Consider the following 20861-nt stretch of genomic DNA (forward strand, 5'->3'; position numbering starts at 1 on the left):
ACTTATATTGCTCACTAGTCACTATGCTTCTTCTTCTTTTGTTTTCCCCCCAAATTGAATTGAGTGGCTGATGTTTTTAAAGAATTTATTTCCAAGCATATCTAATAAAAAGGAACACAATAGGAATTAAATAAAATTTTGCAAAATTTTTGAAAAACAATTTGGCGAGAATCATGCCGCCATAAAAATATATATCTTCCCTCCGAAATATTGAGCTGACTACTGAGATGGCGTTTTCCACTTTCATTTTCCCTCCAAATTCCTGCCCTTCACCAAATTAGTTGCCCCATTTATGGGTTTTACTTTCCGTTGATTCTCTTTTTGCTGTAAATATTTTCCCTTTGATTCTATCAGAATCTTCGATGAATTTCTGAGGAAAAAGAAAAACCAAAACTCATACAGAGTTCATATCTCCACTGAACATACATCGATTGCTGAGGGGCACACTCTCAATCCATCCACACATTCATCGCCACCTGGTAATTTTTAACTCTTTTTATCTTGTTTCGTTCTTATTTTCCCGTTTTTGTCACCTCGAAGGAAACTCAGGACTGCAAGCAAAAATGCTAATTCGATCCCGTTATGTTATTCATTGAAGCTATCCACACAATCTTTTGTTTTTTTTTTTTTTGTTTTAATCACCTGCGTATATATATTGGTATCCGAAATACAATCCCTATATGGATATTCCAGACAATGTTATTTTTGCGTCTCAAATGGCGTCAGACTTTGGTGAACAACTGAACATATATCCCATGAATTTTATTCTTAAGTTGAACAGAAAAGGTAAGATAATGCAAACATTTTATGTAAACTGACTCTATCTTTAGAACATGCATACTGTTTGAACAAATAATTACCTAGGAGGAATATCTGGGCATGCCGCAAAATGTATCGAGGGATGAATTTTTAAGGAATAAATGTGTGCAGGAAGCATGTGTTTGCTGTCGCTTCTGGATATGCATGCTGAATTGTCTGACAAGAATTTCATTTGGCACTTTGGTATGATCAGGAGTTAATTTCAAAGTTGCAAATGAAGAGTTGTGCCAGCAATTTGAGCAGACTGGACTCTTCAAAGACAACCTAGTGCTCCTTAATCCACTAGTTGAAACTCAGGTGGAAACTTTCAACCTGAATTCTGACTTCATTGAATGTTCAAACCTTGTAGAAAACATGACAACTGGTCCAATGAGTGCATATGAACAAGTAGTGCTTGATAGTGAGGATGAGGAAATGCACGATAGCAAATTGGTGACTGTTTACAAAGGGTTATGGGACAAAAAATTCTTTGGAACCGTTAAAAATTCTAGAATGAAGTTTCACAAGAGGCATCTTGGACCAACTTCACCGAGTGAGCAAGCGGAGAAGGGAACAGCAAACACATGTGTTCATTCATTTGGGAAATCTGTTACTGGTAAGCATCTTTTATCTGCACCAGAAGTTCTAGTTATTCTATTAATGACATTGTTATTCAAGTCTGCGAGTATTGTATTTTTATAATATATGCTTTTTGTCTATCAATTTTATTTTAGTGTACTGGAGTAATTGTTTCTGAAGTATTTCATAGATGATTAACTTTTGAAGAACATCCCATATACTTGAAGGGGACAAAGAAACATCAACTGACGCTGAGAGCTCTGACAACAACAATCATCTACATCTATCTACAACATTGAGTCAAATACCCTCTCCAGAGATTGGGGATTTAACCCAAGACGATGCACTGGGATATGTGGATCGCTACTTGTCAGTCAGCAAAGTAGAATTATCTCCAGGAATTTGCCATAGAAAGGCTAGTAGAGAGAAATCACCTCCTCTGATAAGTGCAAGAGGAGCACAAAATTTGGCCAAGAAAATTCAAGTTCAGACCCATCATGAAGAAAAAAGACCCTTCGAATGGGTTGACGCTGGTCGAATGGACAGAGGAGCTGATATTTTTCATAAAACGATCGTGGCATCTTCAAATTGTGGAGTATGGGGACAGACATACACAAGAAGAAAACATAAAAGTGGTTATCCCGAGAACAGAGGAACCTGTAGCGCAGGTGATGGATGCGAAGAGAAGTTAGCTCAAGGACTAGGAACAGTTGCTGAGAATAATAGCTCTATGAAGGAGTTGGATGTTCAGTCAGATGCTGCAGGAAAGAATATTGACGCTTATTCTGGTGTGGGACATACGGAGGACACCTGTGATATTGGTTTAGACACCCAGGTAGCTGCTGAAGCTATGGAGGCCTTAGCTTATTTGCCCCCTCCTGCTGGCAGATGCACAAGGATCACATCAAGCAAAGAAAGAAAGAGGAATAATGATTCTGTAGATGGAGGAATTGTGAGATCCAAAAAGAAAAGAACTGGTTTAACAGCCAATCCATTCAAGTTGGTTCGTGATGCAGAACATATTGAGACGCCTTTGAGTTTACTTGGGATTGCTACGAAGAACAGTTTGAATTGTCAGGTTCAAGTGTGTCCGCAGCTGTCCACTAGCAGCAGTTTTTCAAGTCTTAATTCATGGCATTATCAGAAGGGACCAAGAGGAAAAAGAAAATGTCCTAATGTGCGAAGCTATCCAGATGCACCCAGAAATTGGGGTACTCAGTCTACAATAGTCAATGGAAATGAAAGTGATATCATCTCCATGGCAAATGGCAGAATTCAGGGAAATGTAGAAGGCGAAGACAATGAGAATGAAGCATGTTTACCTAACATCCACCTACTTTCTAGTGCCAAACGTATCGGTGCTCGGACGATCAGTGAAGGCAGAAAGGTTTCGAATGCCAATGCGACTTGCTATAAGCATCACAAAAGGCCAATTGACAAAAACCTACCAAAATCCTACCTTTTAAAGGAGCTTATTAGATTAGGTGTTTCTGAGCACGCAACAGATTTGATAGGGAAAAAACTTAGACAACGAAAAGATACGTCATATGTTCGAGTTCTGTTAAGCCAACATTTGGATGAGAGTATCATTAAGCAGCAAAAAAAGGTAAGATCTTGCTTTTATAGACATTTTGGGACTTATAAAATTATACTAGTGATGTTGTTTCTTTCCTGCAGATCTTGGCACGGATGAACGTATCTATTGCATCAGGCCCAATAGAGGCTACACATTTTGTAGCAGACAAATTCACACGCACAAAGAATATGTTGGAAACCATGGCTCTTGGCAAGTTGGTGGTGACGCATTTATGGCTTGAGAGTTGCGGACAGGCAAACTGTCTTGTTGACGAGAAAAATTACATTCTAAGAGACGTGAAAAAGGAAAAGGAGATGGGATTTAGCATGCCTGTTTCTCTTGCTCGAGCAAGACGGCAACCACTTTTAACGGTGAATATATACACTTGGATTTAAGCCATATTCTCAAGCACCTTGATATCCATACTTATCACCTGCTTGCTGACCCTGTAGGGCAGAAGTGTCTTCATCACCCCTCGCGTTAAACCTGATAACAAAGTGATCACAAGCTTAGTCACAGCTGCTCACGGTCAGGTATGCACTTCCGATGCATGTCGCTCCTCAGTTGATGACGCGCTGTCGTGGCTACGGTTTGGGTGATAGACCATTTCGGGACAAATTATTATTATTTTTTATGTTGCTCCTTGCTTTCTCGTCTTTTACCTCAAGTTTCTCACAAAACTGTCATGGCTTTTCCAGTTGGTGGATGAATGCCAGATTTATACCGGCAAGAATGATGAAATGTTAGATAATGTGTTGATTATTTCTTGTGAAGACGACTTTGAAGTGTGTTGCCCGTTTCTTCAGAGAGGTATACAGCGAAAGACAATTTCTATTTCTGAGAATTATTGTGATCATTCCATGTCAAATCTCAATATAGCGAAAGACAATTTCTATTTTCTGAGGAGTACATGAACTTACAGGAATTACTGTGTGCAGTTCAGAGCTTCTTCTGAGTGGAATAGTGACCCAGAAACTGGAGCTTGAGAGGTATAATACAATCTGAGCTATATTTATACTTCGATGTTGTCTTTTCCTTAGTCCACATGCATTAGAATCCTTCCCCTCTCCCCCCTCTTTTCTTAGTTCGGCACGTTAGCCCGCTATTATCAATCACGTGGTTATCAGCCACTCATAAGGGAGTTTGTCGCGTCTCAAAAGGGGTAAAGAAAAGGACAGAATACTTGAGATAGTTAATATGTTACTCTCTAGATTGAATGATTGATGACTAAATCTGGTCGATAATTCCGGGAATAGAATCAAACAGCGGCACCAAATTGGATCCCTTGGATTGGAAATATTTGCGCATGTAGCAACTAGCAAATCTACTGTTGGGAAAATAAAGCGTTTGTGTATGGCAGACATCAACTCTTTGCATATCAAGTTGCCAGGAAAAGCCAGGATACATCAAGCCGTCGTTTTGGGAAGGTCTACAGAAGGCGTCGCAAACTGTTTGTAGATCACAGCTGAGATGAAAGAATAAGATAACGATTTTCTTGTCCATAAGGAGGAGCTCTCACCCAAACTGATTGACTTGTCCATGCTTTGATGTTGGCTACCGGAGCTTTCGCATTTTCTCACCAGCGGACTTTCGGTGCGCGCGCTTGTGCCTTGTGTAGTTGCTTGCGAATTTAACTGTCTTTTTTCAGTCAGAGTTTGAATGGCCTTTTTGTACATCCTACTTGACGCAAACTACAATGATCGCAAAAGATAGGTTAGAGAGCAGGGAATATTTTGTCAGATTTATTCACGTGCATTGCTAAATTATTGAGATCCTGATATCAGCCTACAAATTGCCTTGTATAATTATCTCAGTCTGAATATGTCAGATTCACTTAGCATAAAATTATAGTCTGCATGCTTGGTCATGCAGGATCTACCAACCGATCAAGTTTGTGTTCCTTAACATACTAAATATATTTATTCACGTGCATTGCTAAATTATTGAGATCCTGATATCAGCCTACAAATTGCCTTGTATAATTATCTCAGTCTGAATGTCAGATTCACTTAGCATAAAATTATAGTCTGCATGCTTGGGCATGCAGGATATACCAACCGATCAAGTTTGTGTTCCTTCACATACTAAATATATTTATTCACGTGCATTGCTAAATTATTGAGATCCTGATATCAGCCTACAAATTGCCTTGTATAATTATCTCAGTCTGAATATGCCAGATTCACTTAGCATAAAATTATAGTCTGCATGCTAGGTCATGCAGGATCTACCAACCAATCAAGTTTGTGTTCCTTCACATACTATACATAGTACTATAATTTCCTGCATGTAAATAACTGGGGGTAAGAAATTGTTAGCTTACAAAATAGGTCAAATGGGCATGGTTTCTATCCCATGCCGGACATATCTCGCGCAAAATGAAAAAAAAAAAGTAAAAAATAGAAAATGGGATCCACCTCTCATCTCTGCGCATGAAACTTGGACGGCAGAAAGAAAACCCTCTTGCCAAGGAAGACCCCTAAAGCTTTTCACAATCATGAAAATGCTGTTCTTTTCAAATAAAAAAATTAGATGACAATTAAAACAACAGCATTAGACATCAATTCTTTCTTGCCCTTCCAGTCAAACTAGGATTTGTCAACAAAACTTCGTCATCATAATTCTGAACCATTAGCACTTAGATACAAATTCCTTCTTTGGTCCAAAAATACAATAACTAAACCCTACATTCTAGGTGCCGAAATTATCAGTATATGATTCCTCTGGTATTTGCCACAGTGCAATCCATTGATAAAATACCTGGAGGAAGAACACAAAATAGTTCCAGTCATAACTCCTAGAATTATGCAAAGAACTGAGGCCAAACCCCAAAAAAAAAAAAAAAAACTACATAAAATGTAAATAAAAGAGCCAGGATGAAAATGATCACAAACCAATATTGCATTATACTCTGATAAATAATAGCATAGCATCAATATTACCGCGTCAGTGATTGCCCTCAGTTGACTGAGCGTTGGCACTGAAACCTTCATAGCCCCCAGATGATGATGCTGGATTGGCTTGATACATAGCTGATGACACCACAGAGGGGGCACCATTAGAAGTTGGCGTAGTAGCGCTGCCAGGAGCAGCAGCTGGGGGAGCTAGCGTAGGAGGCCTGGGTATAGCTGCTTGACCTGGTGCCATGGGTGCACCTGGTGGAGGTACCATTGGAGGCATGGTAGGTAAAGAAGCATATCCTGTGAACACATTGAAAATCATTCAAATCACACATCACTAGAATTAAACAACTGATTTATAGCCAACCAATTTCCCTTTTGCCATGAGAATGGAAGTTAATTGCTATATTAACAAAGATTAACAGGTTAAATAACAAAAAAAATTCTGGAAGAAAACTAAATTTGTTGAGAGAACTAGCACTGATAAAAATGGTCACAGAAGAAACCTGAAATTTAGCTGAAAAGGGAATTGTAGCAATGGAAACAAGAATATATTATGATGGAAAATCATTTAAGATGTACATTGATCATATTCATCGGCTATAGCATACATAACTGCAGATATTTACATGGAAAGTGAAAATTACATGACGACACATGCCAGACCCATGCTTCAATAGAAAGAGAGGGAAAAAGTAGTCAAGTCACGAAATAAGTGCGAGGGAGTATTATCCACCTGGAGCACCAGGAACTGGTCTAGGCAACACGGGAGGTCTAATCCCTGGCATCAGTGGTTGACTTCCTGGAATTTGAGCATTTCCAGCAATTGGCGGCACTCCTGGTGTTGGCAAGATTGGAAAGCGAGGCCTCTGAGTCAACAGATGTTGATTAAAAGCTGCACCAACCTGTTGAAATGCTGCAGCTTGCCCAAGATGTTCTTTGATCCTTTGGTCAATTAGACTCTGGGTTTGTTGCTCCTCAAATTGCTGGTAATAGGCTCTCACATTTGCCTGTCATTAAGAATAGGAAAGAAAAATGAGCAGAGAGAGAGAGATGTCATTTAGTGTATGGACCATGTAAAAATGAGGAAATTATATGTACACAGTACCTTATGTTTGTAACCTGCATTATGCTGCTTTCTCACTGATGGCTGCAATATTAGACAAATACTGTTAGCAAGAGATAAATGCAGACAAGAAACTCTCATGGAAGTATATCAAACATGAGCATCCAGGTTCCAGTATAAGAACAGCATCCTAAAATAGTGAACATCAGAATGTAGTGGGTGAAAGGTGCTTGTCTCAAGAAGGCAAGGTGCTATTAAGGCTAGCACCTCTTACATCATAAGGGGAGCTGCCTTCAACTAGGTCTGTCAATCAAGTGCCTCCAGCAGTTTTTTCTTTTTTTTCCAAAGCATGTTAGGAAGGAGTTGAAAGGATACTTGGAGGAAAAACAGAATCAAGCAACATATGATACACCTTTGAATATTGAATTTGAAATGATGGGCAATTCAATTGAGACCGAAAATGTTGACAAGAACATAAGCAGACAAGGTAAAAGAGTGGTGCTATTGTCAAAGAAGCCTGGGCAAAAAGGTCCAATAAATTCTTTTGTAAGAAAAAATTTGAATTAGTTTAACTATAGAAAAAAGGGAAGTTGCAATAGTCAAACTTAAATTATCAGTTAGATAAGGTAAAGACTCTGGAGTATCAATAAATTGGTAGGTTTATAAAACATGCTAGGATTCCACTCAGTGTTGCTTGAATGGAAGCTTTTATAAGAAGATGACTAAAGCCATCGGGCAATATGGGCTGAATCTGAAGTTACCCCAAGGTGTGGGCACCAATGTGAACGAAAGTTGAGCTCACTAGTGATATGATGCAAAATGATAGATTTATGGAAAGAACACAGGTGCTCCATTATGCTGAATGGGCAGACATGACAGAAAATCTGACCTTAAATGCTTTTTTTGTTTGGGTCAAATTGCCTGACCTGTAAATGTAAAATCCATTGATATATTATCATATGTGAAAACGATTGCAAAAGTCAGAGTAAGCTGGAAAAGAGAATGACTACAGGAGTTTACTGGTCATGGATCCAACTTCAATGCAGTTAATGGGTTATTAGAAATGACAAGGCATTCCATTTATTGGACACCTTGTGTAGCACATTGCTTAGATTTCATTAGTAGATATTGGAAAAATACCTATAGAGCGTCAAGAACCATGGAAAGGGCAATGAACTTGACTAGTTAAACATATCAAAGAAGAGGCTGTGTTGATGAGTTCAAAGATGAAGGGCCTTGTCAGTGAGTTCAAAGAAGGCACAAATGATGGGAGAGGCCAATTGCAGAGATGAGGGGAGGCAAACGGTGCGTTGGAGATAGCAAAGAGGGGAGAGTTGTATGACAAGAAATGGGAAAGGGCAATTTTGGAATGCAAAGATGGTAATGAGGTCCAATGAAAATTCATTGGGGGGGGGGAGATGTGAATGAGTATTACAATTGTTTTGGTAATAATAGTTACATGGGCCCACATGAAAAGTCAACCTATTATGCGAGAATAATTCTAATTGATAGAGAATTTAGGGAAGAATAGAGGAAATTGAGGGAAAAACAGAAGAGGTAAGAGAGAGACAGAGGAATTGAGAGGGATTAGAGAGATAAAAGAGAGATGCTGCATAGTGCACAGGCTTATCATTGATCAATTAGAGTTTACAAATAGAATTATATTTATAGGCTATTTATAGGAATAGGAATAATACCCCATGGCTACTAACATCTATGCATTCTAAATCGAGACATAACCCAATAAGTAATAAAACTAATTGCCATCATTATTATAAAATCATAACAATAACCCCCCCCAAAAAAAAAGACGCTTGCCATCAAGGGTCTTGAACCACGGATTGAGGAAATTTCTGCTGTAACTAATATAATGGCATCCAAGAGGCTTCTTCATCAGGAAGTTGCTTCCATTCAACCAAAACCTCAGTGATCACTCACCCCCCTTGCAACCAACTCATTTCTGCAGAATTTGTTCAAGTTCTGCTGTTACTGGAATTTCAGGCCAGTCAAGTGGAGGATATCTTTTCTTGACTTTTGGACCCGGACAAAGTTTTAACAAGGACACATGGAAAGTAAGGTGGATCCTTGCATCTTTAGGTAACTCTAACTTGTATGCAACAGCTCCAATTTTTATTAAAACTATAGGGACCACAATAGTGTGGAGCCAACTTCCATGAGCTATTGGTGGCTGCTGAAATTTGGTGATAGGGCTGGAGTTTGAGAAAAACCCACTATCCTATTGTAAATTCCTGATCAGTCCTGTGAGAGTCCACTTGTTGCTTCATTATGTTAGCTGCCCTATGAAGATGCTGCTTTAGAACAGCCAACACCTCTTCTCTTACTGCAAATGACGTGTCCAAAACATCTAACACACTATCATGAGGTATATAGGGAGAGTGGAGAGGAGTTTTCTGACCATATAGAATCTTATAAGGAGTAGTCTTAGTTGCAGTGTGAAAAGTGATATTATACCACCATTCCGCCTATGACAACCACTTATTCCAATCTTTGGGTTGTTCCCCGCACATGCACTAGAGATAAGTTTCCAAACAACGACTAAACGCTTCGTATTGCCCATCAATTTGAGGGTGACATGAAGTAGAAAGATGCTGTTTCACCCTTAAAACTTGCAATCCAAAAGTCACCAACAAACAAATGGTCACAATTACTAATAATTTCTGAGGGTGCCCTATGTAATTGGTAAATGTGATCCATAAAAATATGGGCTAAAGTCGATGCTGAAAAAGGATGAGTAAGGGGTAAAAATTATGCATACTTACTTAGATAATCAATCACAACCTGAATGGTATCCTTACCAAAGGATTTAGTAGTTCTTAAATGAAATCTATAGTGAGACTCACCCATACCTTGCCAGGAATAAGTAAAGGCTGCAATAGGCTAGGCGTAGCAGCAGCGTCATATTTACACATAGCACATGCATCACACTGTCTAATAAAATCAGACATTATTTATCATTTTTTCCACCAAAATAAAGATCTAACCCTTTGATAAGTAGCTTTGATTCCCGAGCGACCTCCTTAAGGGAGAGCATAAAGCCTCTCTAATATTTGTTGTCTTAAAGTAGAATCAACACCTACAACCAACTTCCCTTTCCTACTTAACAAGCCGCCATCCCAAGAAAAATGGCCCCAAACTCCCTCATTTTCTTGAGTTTTTCTCTGAATTTCTGAAACAACATCAAGAACCCAACTCCCTTGATTTTCTCAAGTAATTCTGGTCAAGATGTGTCTAGGAGTATCCACATCGAGTGCTGTTTGGGCATCTTAGAAAGAGCATCTGAAACAGAATTTTCATTCCCCTTCTTGTACTGTATTTCATAATCAAATCCTGCCAATTTAGCAATCCAAAACATCTGAAAAGATGTCTTTCATTTCTGTCCAAGAAACACTTCAAGCTTTGCTGGTCTGATCTTATTATAAAATTCTGCCTTTCCAAGTATTGATGCCAATGAAGCACAGCCAACACCACTGCCATCAATTCCTTCTCATATATTGGCTTTAATTTTTATGCCTTTCAGCCAACTCCTTGCTAAATTAAGCAATTGGCTGAACCCCTTGCATTGGAACAGCCCCCAAACCTACTCCACAAGCATCTACCTCCACTACAAATTGCTTTGAAAATTCTGGAAGTGTCTGTACAGGTGCAGAAATCAAAATTTCTTTAAGCTTATTGAAGGCTTCAGTAACAACTCTTGACCACTCGAACCCATTCTTGAGGAGAAGAGTTAAGGGCTTGGTTAAAAACCCCATACCCTTTAATAAAGGGTCTGTCATATGCTACACCAAACCCAAAAAAGCCCTTTATTACTTTAATTTGTGGTTCCATCCAATCAACGACTGCTTGTATCTTTTAGGGTCGGTTCTAACTTTGCCTTCTCCAATTAGATGCCCCAAATATTTCACCCCAGTGGCAGCAAAAGAACACTTGCTCTTTTTGACAAAATAATAGTTTTTTCTTAAAATGGAGAAATCTTGCTTCAAGTGCCACACATGTTCAATGGTGTTAACACCATAAACCAGAATATTGTCAAAAAATACTAAAACAAACCTCCTTAAAAATGGTCTGAAAATGCTGTTCGTGGCTCCTAGAAATGTTGTCGGGCATTAGTCAAGCCAAAAGGCATGACTAGCCACTTAGAGTGCCCATTATGAGTATTAAAAGCAATCTTATGCACATCTTCAGGCACCATTCTAATTTGATGATATCCAAACCTCAAAGCCAGCTTTGTGAACCATCGTGTTGCACTAAATTCATCAAACAAGTCTTCAACCAAGGGAATTGGATACTAATTTTTCAACATTTTCTTGTTCAACTCCCTATAATAGATGCACATCCTCCAAGTGCCATCATTCTTTTTTACCAAGATTATAGGAGCTGAAAAGGGAGAAGAACTCTCTTGTATAACCCTTGTTTGAAGATCACCAACAGTGGTTATACAAGAGATATCTATAAGGCTTCAAGTTTGGATTTGTGCTTCTTGTAGGATAATTGGGTGGTTATGCTCTTTGCTAAAAGGTGGTAACCCTTTAGGCTCCTCAAAAAGGTTGGAAAAATCAACCAAAGTGGCTGAAATCACTTGCGGAGTTTCCTCACATGCATGACCTGAAAAGCGCTGCAGGTTGTCTTGCTGATTTGTGATATGTTGCAGCAAATAAACTTTGATCTTCATATAAGTCTCAAATCTCTAGATGCTTCGGTTGAACCATCAATAACTGATGAGGAGTATTGGCTTGAAGTTTACACAACTTTCCCCCATACCAAAAGAACATAGCAAGGGTTTCATAATTCCAGAAAGCATTTTTAATGCTTTTCAGCCAATCCAGCCCTAAAACCATGTCATAAGAGTGTCTCTAGGATTCTAAAATCAAAATTGAATTCTAAACCTTGCATACACCATCTGAAAACCTTCCACAACCCATTCACCTCTAATTTTCTTCCACCAACAACCTCAACCCATGATTTATAGCTACCACTGGGCTGCCACCCCAACTTCCTTGCTAATTCCAGATCTAGGAAATCATGTGTGCTTCCATTGTCAATGAGGATTTGAACTTGTTTCTTGCCACAATGACCCGCAACCCTCATTGATGACGCACCTTCAACCCCCTCACTAGCATATAACGAAATCAAGGGTGTCTCTTCCTCTGTACTGTCATTCTTTTTTGGGTCTTCAATTGAAACTTCATCTTCTACAATTTCTTGAATCTTAATGAAGTGGAGTTGCATCTTTTGTCTTTGGGGACATTTATGGTCTCTAGAAAATTTGCCATGACAATAGAAGCATAAATTCTTGCTTCTGTGCTTGGCATCTTCCTTTACAAAAAAAAAAAAGATTTAATGGCGTTACTATTAATTTTTGGCAAAGAATTACTAGTTTTAGGAAGAGAAAAGGGTGACTTCCCTTTCTGCTAGGCCCTACCACTCAGGAGGGCATTTTTGTAAGGCGTCTAAGTGGCTTGGTTTGACTGAGACGAGGTGTTCACAAGTGTAGACACATGCGATGCATTCTTGCAACTCATCTTTTTCTCTACAAATTGTTGAATCAAGATCTCTTGCATTTGAGCCAGAGATCGAGCCTCTTGAAGTGTTTTGGGTTTAAAGAGGCATATTAGACCTGACCTTCATCAAACCTTCCAAGTAAACATTGATGAGATAATCTCGAGAGAGATGAAGTTTACATGCAATTGAGTCAAAAGCATCATTGATATCTGCCAAAGACCCATGTTGTTGAAGACATATCAAGTCGTCCATGGGGGTCTCGTGCATTAGGCTAAAGCATTCTTGAAGCCACTCAGCATATTGTTCCCAAGTGGGTTCAAAACCATCCTAAGTTTTCTCTATTGTGATATGCCATGACTACGCTTTCTCGTCTTGGTGGATGCTCGCTATTTGCACCTTCTCTTTTGGAATATTGTTGAGTTCAAAAAAATCTTTCACAACGCATGAGCCAACCTACAACATCGAACCAAGAAAACTTAGGAAACTCCATCTTTGGAAATTGGGTCGAGCATTGGTGCTCATCTCTATTATGTGGTTCATTATCTCAATTTGAATGACCTTCATGTCTATAATCACAATCGACCTCTTCGACCATGGTTGGTGGAGACTTCTTTGTCACGCATGAGTAATTGCAATTGGTTTGAGATAGCTAGCACCATCTCTGATAAGTTATCCACTTTTTCAAATCTTTCTTCAGGTCTTGCAACTCAATCGTCCATTTCTTGCTGTTTCTGGGTATGAGTCTTCACCATATACCATCAAACAACAACAACAACAAGCCTTATCCCCATTAGCTGAGGTCAACTATATGAATTATACAACGCCGTTGTACTCTATCATTAAACATGAGTGTAAAAGATGCCAAGGACAGCCTAGATCTGATGCCATTACTATGCAAGAATAATTTTGATTGATAGAAAATTTAGTGAAGAATAGAGGAAATTAAGGGAAGAACAAAGGAGGTAAGAGAGAGACAAGGAGGAATTGAGAGGGATTTGAGAGATAGAAGATAGGAGATGCTGAATAGTACACAGGCTTATCATTGATCAATCGGAGAGTGTACAAATTGAATTATAGGGTATTTATAAGAAAAGGAATAATACGCAACAGCCATACACACTAATGGCTATACATTATAAATCAAGGCATAACTTGATAACCGATAAAACTAATAGCTGTCATTATTATAAAATCATAACACAACCAAACAGCTCTCTCAATGGTAATGCAATCCTAATTACCATTACTAAGTTGCAATGGGGTTGAACTGCCTAGGCTCTTAAAAACAATTATCAAAATACGACATGGGTGACAACAGCAAGAGCAACAGGCATTGGAAGAGCAATCAACAAAACTAGGAGCCAAACTAAAAGAGCTAGGCAGCTAGCTCATCAAAATCACGCACACAGGCAGCAAGATATTCAACTTCAATTGCTAGCATGGAAGGTATAGTAGTTGATTCAAATGAGTAAGATTGTTCAATAATTTAAGTCCAACAAAGGAGATGACAATTATGGATGATCCAAATAACAAGCTATACGGCTTTTCTTTTTTATTTTAATTTCTTCTAAGATTTTTTTTTTTTTACATGATTGATACACTTTTGAAGTCGTAAAGTTAACCATAGGGGGTCTCATGTATTTGCACGAAACCTAAAATAAGTCACAGTATTAATGGCTTGTGATTACTATAGCTCTTTGTATTGTACTTTCGATATTTTATAATTGATGCTGACTTGTTAACTTCATATTATGATATACGGCTTAAATTATAACTTAAAGAGTTACAGTTGATACTCGGATGAGTCATGACTTCTTGATGATTATGTTTTAGTGGTGGTATTAATGACTTGATTAGTGCTTTGAGTAGTTAACTCATGCAAATGTTATTCCAAACTTCTGTGTTATTCTACATAGCATACAATTTTCCTAATTTAACGTCTGGCTTAATGAGAACTTATGCCTTTTATTGTTTCACGTTGGCTTGTGCCTTTTTATGCATCGCCTTTAAGATGTTTTAGAGGCCTAACGCTTTGAACACACTTATGGACATCGTTTACCTTTTGGTATCAATATCTATAGCATTCTGGTCAGAATAAATTTACGGATTGACTGCAAACAGAAAATAATAACAGAATTGACAAGCTTAACTTGAGTAAACAATAATAAAGCTGCCCCAAAACTACAATCAATATTATATCAGTGAAGAACTAGTGCAAAGTATTCATGAGTAATAGAACTTACGGAGTCGTGGGTCAAATAAGTGTCACAGTAGTCACAGTAGTACCTGCAGATTCGATTAAAAAAATTGTTGATAAGTTTTTCCATAATCAACCACTTATAAGTCATAACACAGAGTACACACCTAGGCATTGCTGTTTCTATGGCAACCCCGCAGCTAATTGGTGACCCAGAAAAAACCCTAGCCGCGGAATAAAAAATAGAAGAATCAGATCTTTTGGAAAGCAAAGTTAGACGAAAACGCCAAGGTTTCGCCGAATTGACAGGCTGAAGAGAATGTTACTTGAGTTTGCAATAGAATCAAGCCCTAGGTTTTGCCAAATTCGTAACTGGGCTCGTAGCTAAAAAGAATGCCACCAATGCAATGGCCACCAGAAGACTCCGACAGAGGACCCGCAACGTCGTCTACGCCCACTGTCGCCAAAATCGTATCTGGCTCCTCCTCGGTCGTTAACTTCAATTCTGCAAGCAGAGAAGACTCCTGCTTCATCAGGCACATCGAAGGTGGGTTGTTTTATTTGTTTGAAATTAAGAAGGGCTAAAAAGATCTTTTAACTTAATTAATTTTAGGAAAAATATCAATTAAAAATTGCTGAACAAATTTATATCCGTTAAAAATTACTTAATATTAAATTTATATAAATATTTATCAATTCAAGTTACTTTTATCAACAAATATTTATTTAAATTTTAAAAATAATTTATTTTAAATTAATAACAGTCTATTTAAATTTTTTTATTTAGACTCTGACAACAATTAATTTTAAATTGATATAAATTTTTTAACAATTTTGCATTATTATTATCTCTTAATTTTAATTCCACATTATATGACAATATGACATATTCATATGAATCTTCTTTTTTTTTACCATCAAACACAAACAATTAACAGTTATTAATTAAAGTATTAAATTAAATTATTAAATTAATTTAATTTAAAGTGAGCGATTCAAATACATGAAAAAATGAATGTAAATATCTGTATACACATTATAAAATCCGTTGGGATTGCTGTAGATCTACAATTGTTTGAATAGTGAATTTCCACTCTTGCCCTTTTGTTTTTGTTTTACATTTTTCATTCTCTATCCTCCTTAACCATCGGCCATTCAACTTCTCTCATATTCTTTTTTTCCTCCACCGCCTTTTTTGCCCCCATGCTTCTTCTCCATCTGTTGTTATTTCTTCTTTTAATGATCTAAATTCTTCTTCTTCTTTGTTTTTCTTTTAAGTTATTTACATTCTTTTCTTCTTCATCTCTTCGTCTCGATCGGTCGCAACAGAAGGCATCACGAAGAAGGAGATGAAGCAAGATGATGGGTGTTGACGAAGGCACTTGTAACCTATCACATCATGTTCTTTTAGTCTACTTTTACTAAGTAATCCTCACGTTTTGGTGTATTATTTTTTCTTCTATTTGATTTCACTCTGCTTCCATTTGAAACTTGAATCAAGCGCCTTTATCTTTTCTTTCTTTTTCTTCTTTGGCTTACTAATTTACTTCTCATATCTTTTACTTTACATGATCTGCTCTCTATGTTTTCCTTAAGGTTTGAATTATTGGCTATCGTTTTTATTATTGCATTTCAAGGAGATTGGAGGAGTAAATTTGCATATTTTAGGTTTTAGTTAGGGGATTTATCATCTGAGCTTAACCCTTCTTTACTCCTTGTGGGGTTGGAGCGGTGGAATTAGAGGGAATGGTTTTCGTTATTTAAAGGGCTTTTTAATGATATATGAGATTAACTCCTTAGGGTTTTCAAGAGGTAGGTTGGATGTTGATAATGGTACATTAAAGTCTTGGGTGTAGGCAAATCAAAGGGGAGGAGGATGAAAAAGAAATATGATGGCATCATGGGAGAGGAAGAAAGTAGGTGGGATAGGCCGAGGTTCATCGGGAGCTACATTTCTTTGAGATTCAAGGTTGATAGTATAACATTCTGAATTTTAATCCTTAGGTTATCAATGAATTAATCAAGTTAATTTTGTGAAATTGAGGGAAGGAATGGTTTAAGAGGATTAAAGAAATTTTTTGGGCTTGATAATGACCTTAGGATGTGCGGTTCTGTACCATGCACCGCAGCATGAGCATGGTTCGCCGTGGCACAATAGGCTATAACAGGTGGCACAAGGCACAATTTTTACAGAAATAGGTGCATGACAAACTTAAAAAATAGAGGGAGAAATCATAAGATTGGAAGGAGAGGATGAAGATGGCTCTACTAGGGCATAACTTTGTGGAGAATTTGAGAAAATTTGAAGCTCCCAATAACTAAGGTAAGTCTTTTCTATCCTTCCTCCTCCTCCTCTCTACAATAGTTTGAAGTTAGGGTTGAAGTGTAGAGTTGATTTTCAGTTTATATAGGTCATGGATTTGAACTCATTGACTCAAATAGAGTTAATGAGAATTATATGAGATATTTAAACTTGGAGAAAATGAGTTTACACGTTTTGGTGATTATGAGTGCATTGATGGCATAAAATGCCATTTATTATGGTAGATATACTTGGTTTGGGAGCAACTAATGACAATGTGAGAGTTTAATGAAACTATTGGGAGCTAAGGAAAGTTAATAAATTCAATGGGTAAGCTTGAGTATGAGAAATAAGGGTATTGAGTGTTTTAGAAGTAGAAAATGAGAGTTGAAAGTGAGTATTTAACAATGTTAATAAATTCAAACTTAATTAATTGTAGATTAATCGTTCGAGCACCATTTTGGCTTAGAAGTAAGTTATTGAGGGGCAAACTTTTAACCTTTGAAATGTTTGAGGTAATTGAGAAAATTCTATTTTAAGTAGTTATTTGTTAATTAAGTTTGAATGTGAAAAGGCATTTAATTGCATGTGTGATTGAATTTGTGAATGTGTAAGCATGTCATGAACCCTATGATATTGTATGAATCCTATTTGAATTGAAAAGTGGAATTAAATTTCAAGTGATTTTCAAAGTTATAACTATATGCTAGAATGAGAAGTATGCAATATGTGATGTGATGATAATGTGATTATATTAATATGTGAATATGATATCCGTGGCTAAATGAGTAAGTAGGTTATGTTGTAAAATTGAGGATTGAAGTGAAGAAAGTTGTGAATATGACATTGATGCTTACTTAAGTAACGTTATAGTGTGAGCCCAACGTGTTGTCATTGAGTAAATGAAAATGTGAAAAGAGTGAGTATCGTACGTTGCATGATCAGTTGGCAGGAGTTCATTTAGGGAGAGGAGTAGATGAAACCCAAATGGTATATACGGTTGCCTTCCCATGCATAAAGGCACAACCTGTTCCACTGTTTGTCGAAAAACTGCCTCATAGTTTGTTAAGGAACTAGAATCTAGCTATTTTCACCTGTTTATCGAGAAGACTAGCTTAGAGCATACGATATCCCAGAGATTTGAGAGTAGAAAAAAGCCGTAGTCTAAGAGTGAGTATTGCAATCTTTAACCTTGTCATACCTCACTATTAGTGAGTTTAGGTAGTTCAGTCACATGAACAAAATCTCGATTAACGTTAAAGACCACGGTTTCAATTGGAGGAAATAAAGTGGGTATAAGGATAGTTTGATCATCCACATATATTTATTTAACATGTTGTATGGTTGTTAAGTTTGTTGTGGTAAGTCGTGATAAAAAGTGTGCCATTATAGTGGCAATGAGTATTGAGATAATGAGTTAAGGCTCATGTTTGAGTGTTTTATAGCAATGCACTTTGTGATTGAGATGAGGAATATGACTATATATATTAAATTGTGAAAATATAACTCGTATCATATGTAATTGATACTTTTAAATAATCAACTCATATTTATATGTGTTTATTTCAATTGATATACAACTGCATGGGGTAGGTATATATTGGTTATTGAGTAGCTAGACTCACCCCTTTATTTTAATATTTTACAAGCTCTAGCTCCGGTGTTGAAAAGGGAAAGACTACTGAGGCTTAAAAATCTATGATTCATTCTATATAGCCTTTTTGACCTCATTTTATTTTGTGTGATAATTTAAATATTATTAATTAGGATGCATTTTGTTTACACTTGCACTATATTGTTTTTATTAAAATTGAGATACACTTTGAGCCTTAGAATGTTGTATGTTTGATGTTAAAGTATTAATAAGGCTAACATATTAGTACAAGTGTAGGGATGTTCATTTGGTTGAGACTGTAAATGTTGATTTTTGAAATGCAATGCTAAAGCCTTTCTTCTATTTTTGGTATTAAAGTGGTTAAGGAGTGAAAATTTAATACTATGACATAAATGTGTATGTGGTATGTTGTACATGTAGTCCTAAGTCCTTTGAGTATGGTCTGGGTGTTAGGAATGGCATTTGGCACTTGTATGGGGTTTTGGACACCCTTGAGTTGTGAAAATGGTTGAAAATGTATTTAGGTATTCAATTTCATTGCGTGACTTAATTTGAAAATAAAACTCATGCCATTAGCTAGTTTGTGAAAAGAGCTTTTCATAGAGACCTAGATCATTTTAATCAGATGTCAGATGAAGAAATTGGGCACATTAAAAGTTGCCAAAATTTGTTGTCAAATGACAACAAAAATGTTGTAGAATAACATGCAACAATTTTACTTATTTGGACATCCCATACTTCTAAAGCATTATTTTATTATAATTAAAAGTTTAATAATTGATTTTGTTCTATTTTAAATTATAAAAACTTGAGATTTCATTTATACAAATTACAAACTCGGTAATCCTTATTGAGGTTAGATCCTTGATTAACATAGATTTTTCAGCTAATCGTGATTAGATAAGGGAGATATTACAAATAGTTGAGTTAGCAACATTAGCACTCATTAAGGTAACTTCTATTTTATACCTAGAAAAATGTTATTTATATGATATATTGAGAGTTCTATCCCCATGCATGCTTTGCTATGTGTTTTAATTGTACCCTTTCTTAGTCAAAATAACATGAATTTTAGTATTTTACTAGCATATGATCCTTCGCATCAGGGGATGAAAATCTTCTAGCTTTTAGATTCCTTCCATTTAACAGTCATTATACTTTACCAACATATCCTTTCTTTGTTTTTTAAAGATGTACTTAATGTGTAGTTTTCTAAATTCGTATTCATAGTAAATGGAGGTACAGATGATAAAGGGAGTGCTTTCTTCTGTGTATTCTTTTCAATTCTTTACTCCAGAACAGTATTTATAGTCCTATATTTTTCTCCTACTCTTATACATAGGGAATCAAGATACAGATCATAATATGGTTCTATGCATACTTATTCAAATTGGCATACGTACTTCAGATTGTTTGATGCTCCAAGGTGAAGATTCCTCTAAAAACAGAAGTCCTTTAAATTCTACGTATTCTCTGTTTTGCACCAGTTTCTTATACTTTTAAGGGAGGTTTTGTGTCTAAATTCTATCAAAAAATCTCCAGTACAACAACAACAACAACAAGCCTTTATCCCAATAGGTGGGGTCGGCTACATGGGTTGCAAGACGCCATTGTGCTCTATCATTTATAAAAAAAAATCTCCAGTATGAGTAGGTCAAATAATTTTGATGATGGATTGACTCCTATTAATGTTGAGTTAATGATTATGATGGTGTTGTAGTAGTGAGAGGATATTATAGAGAAGAACAAAAAAGTACATCTATAAGTACTAACATGAAATAAAATGAAAAAACTGGAAGTTCTCTAACTTTTAGATTGTCTGAAACTAATTTTGTATCCATTGCTTTTGTCCTCCCAAGTGATTTGGCAGTTATCGCATGACATTGCTACTTGGTAAGTTGTTTGTTTAATTGCATTTCCCTGAATGCACTTTGTCATATGGAAGGGAAAATGAGTAAACTAAAGTTACTAGTATAGAAACTCTCAACTAGCCTAAAACTGCTTGCTTGTGAAATTTAACAAAACTCCCACTAGTTCGTTGTTTATATGATGCTTATTCCCTTTTATTAGACTTCCATCTTGACTTCGTACATACTCTATGATCACAGTTGTTGTAGGTGATTTGATGCATCATGTTAATGAATATCAGGATCTCAAAGTAGCCAAACTTTTGATAAGGGAGCATATAACATTGTGTGATGCTCATTCCCTTTCTTTAGACTTGCATCTTGACCTCTAGCATATTTTATGATCATGGTTATTGTAGGTGATTCGATGCATCATGTTAATGAATGGCAAGATCTCAAAG

The 20861-nt window shown here is 36.7% G+C and overlaps 2 protein-coding genes across 7 annotated transcripts; one reads left to right on the forward strand and one right to left on the reverse strand.

Moving 5' to 3' along the window:
• The first annotated feature begins 246 nt into the window (after window positions 1-246).
• Window positions 247-4835, forward strand: LOC129309319 (uncharacterized). 6 transcript variants are annotated; one of them, XM_054950867.1, is made up of 8 exons: window positions 247-479; window positions 931-1414; window positions 1605-2983; window positions 3055-3324; window positions 3406-3486; window positions 3652-3763; window positions 3876-3942; window positions 4210-4835. In XM_054950867.1, exons 2-8 carry the CDS (start codon window positions 1174-1176, stop codon window positions 4409-4411), a joined length of 2352 nt encoding a protein of 783 aa, XP_054806842.1. In that variant the 5' UTR covers window positions 247-479; window positions 931-1173; the 3' UTR covers window positions 4412-4835. The 6 variants fall into 6 exon arrangements, with proteins under 6 accessions (XP_054806842.1, XP_054806833.1, XP_054806857.1 ...); XM_054950858.1 differs by having other exon boundaries at window positions 1013-1414; XM_054950882.1 differs by having other exon boundaries at window positions 1013-1414; window positions 4314-4835.
• Window positions 4836-5439: 604 nt separating this feature from the next.
• LOC129309349 (U1 small nuclear ribonucleoprotein C-like) lies at window positions 5440-15182 on the reverse strand. Its single transcript, XM_054950909.1, has 7 exons — window positions 14963-15182; window positions 14804-14860; window positions 14683-14725; window positions 6962-7003; window positions 6590-6863; window positions 5896-6153; window positions 5440-5713 (listed from the first exon to the last, which is right to left on the reverse strand). The coding sequence occupies exons 2-6, from the start codon at window positions 14809-14811 to the stop codon at window positions 5900-5902; spliced, it is 621 nt and encodes a 206-aa protein (XP_054806884.1). The 5' UTR covers window positions 14812-14860; window positions 14963-15182; the 3' UTR covers window positions 5440-5713; window positions 5896-5899.
• Window positions 15183-20861: the final 5679 nt, after the last annotated feature.

The sequence above is a fragment of the Prosopis cineraria genome, unplaced genomic scaffold, assembly GCF_029017545.1.
Source record: "Prosopis cineraria cultivar Desert tree isolate PC_DT_omini unplaced genomic scaffold, ASM2901754v1 PC1, whole genome shotgun sequence".
Taxonomy (NCBI): Eukaryota; Viridiplantae; Streptophyta; class Magnoliopsida; order Fabales; family Fabaceae; genus Prosopis; species Prosopis cineraria.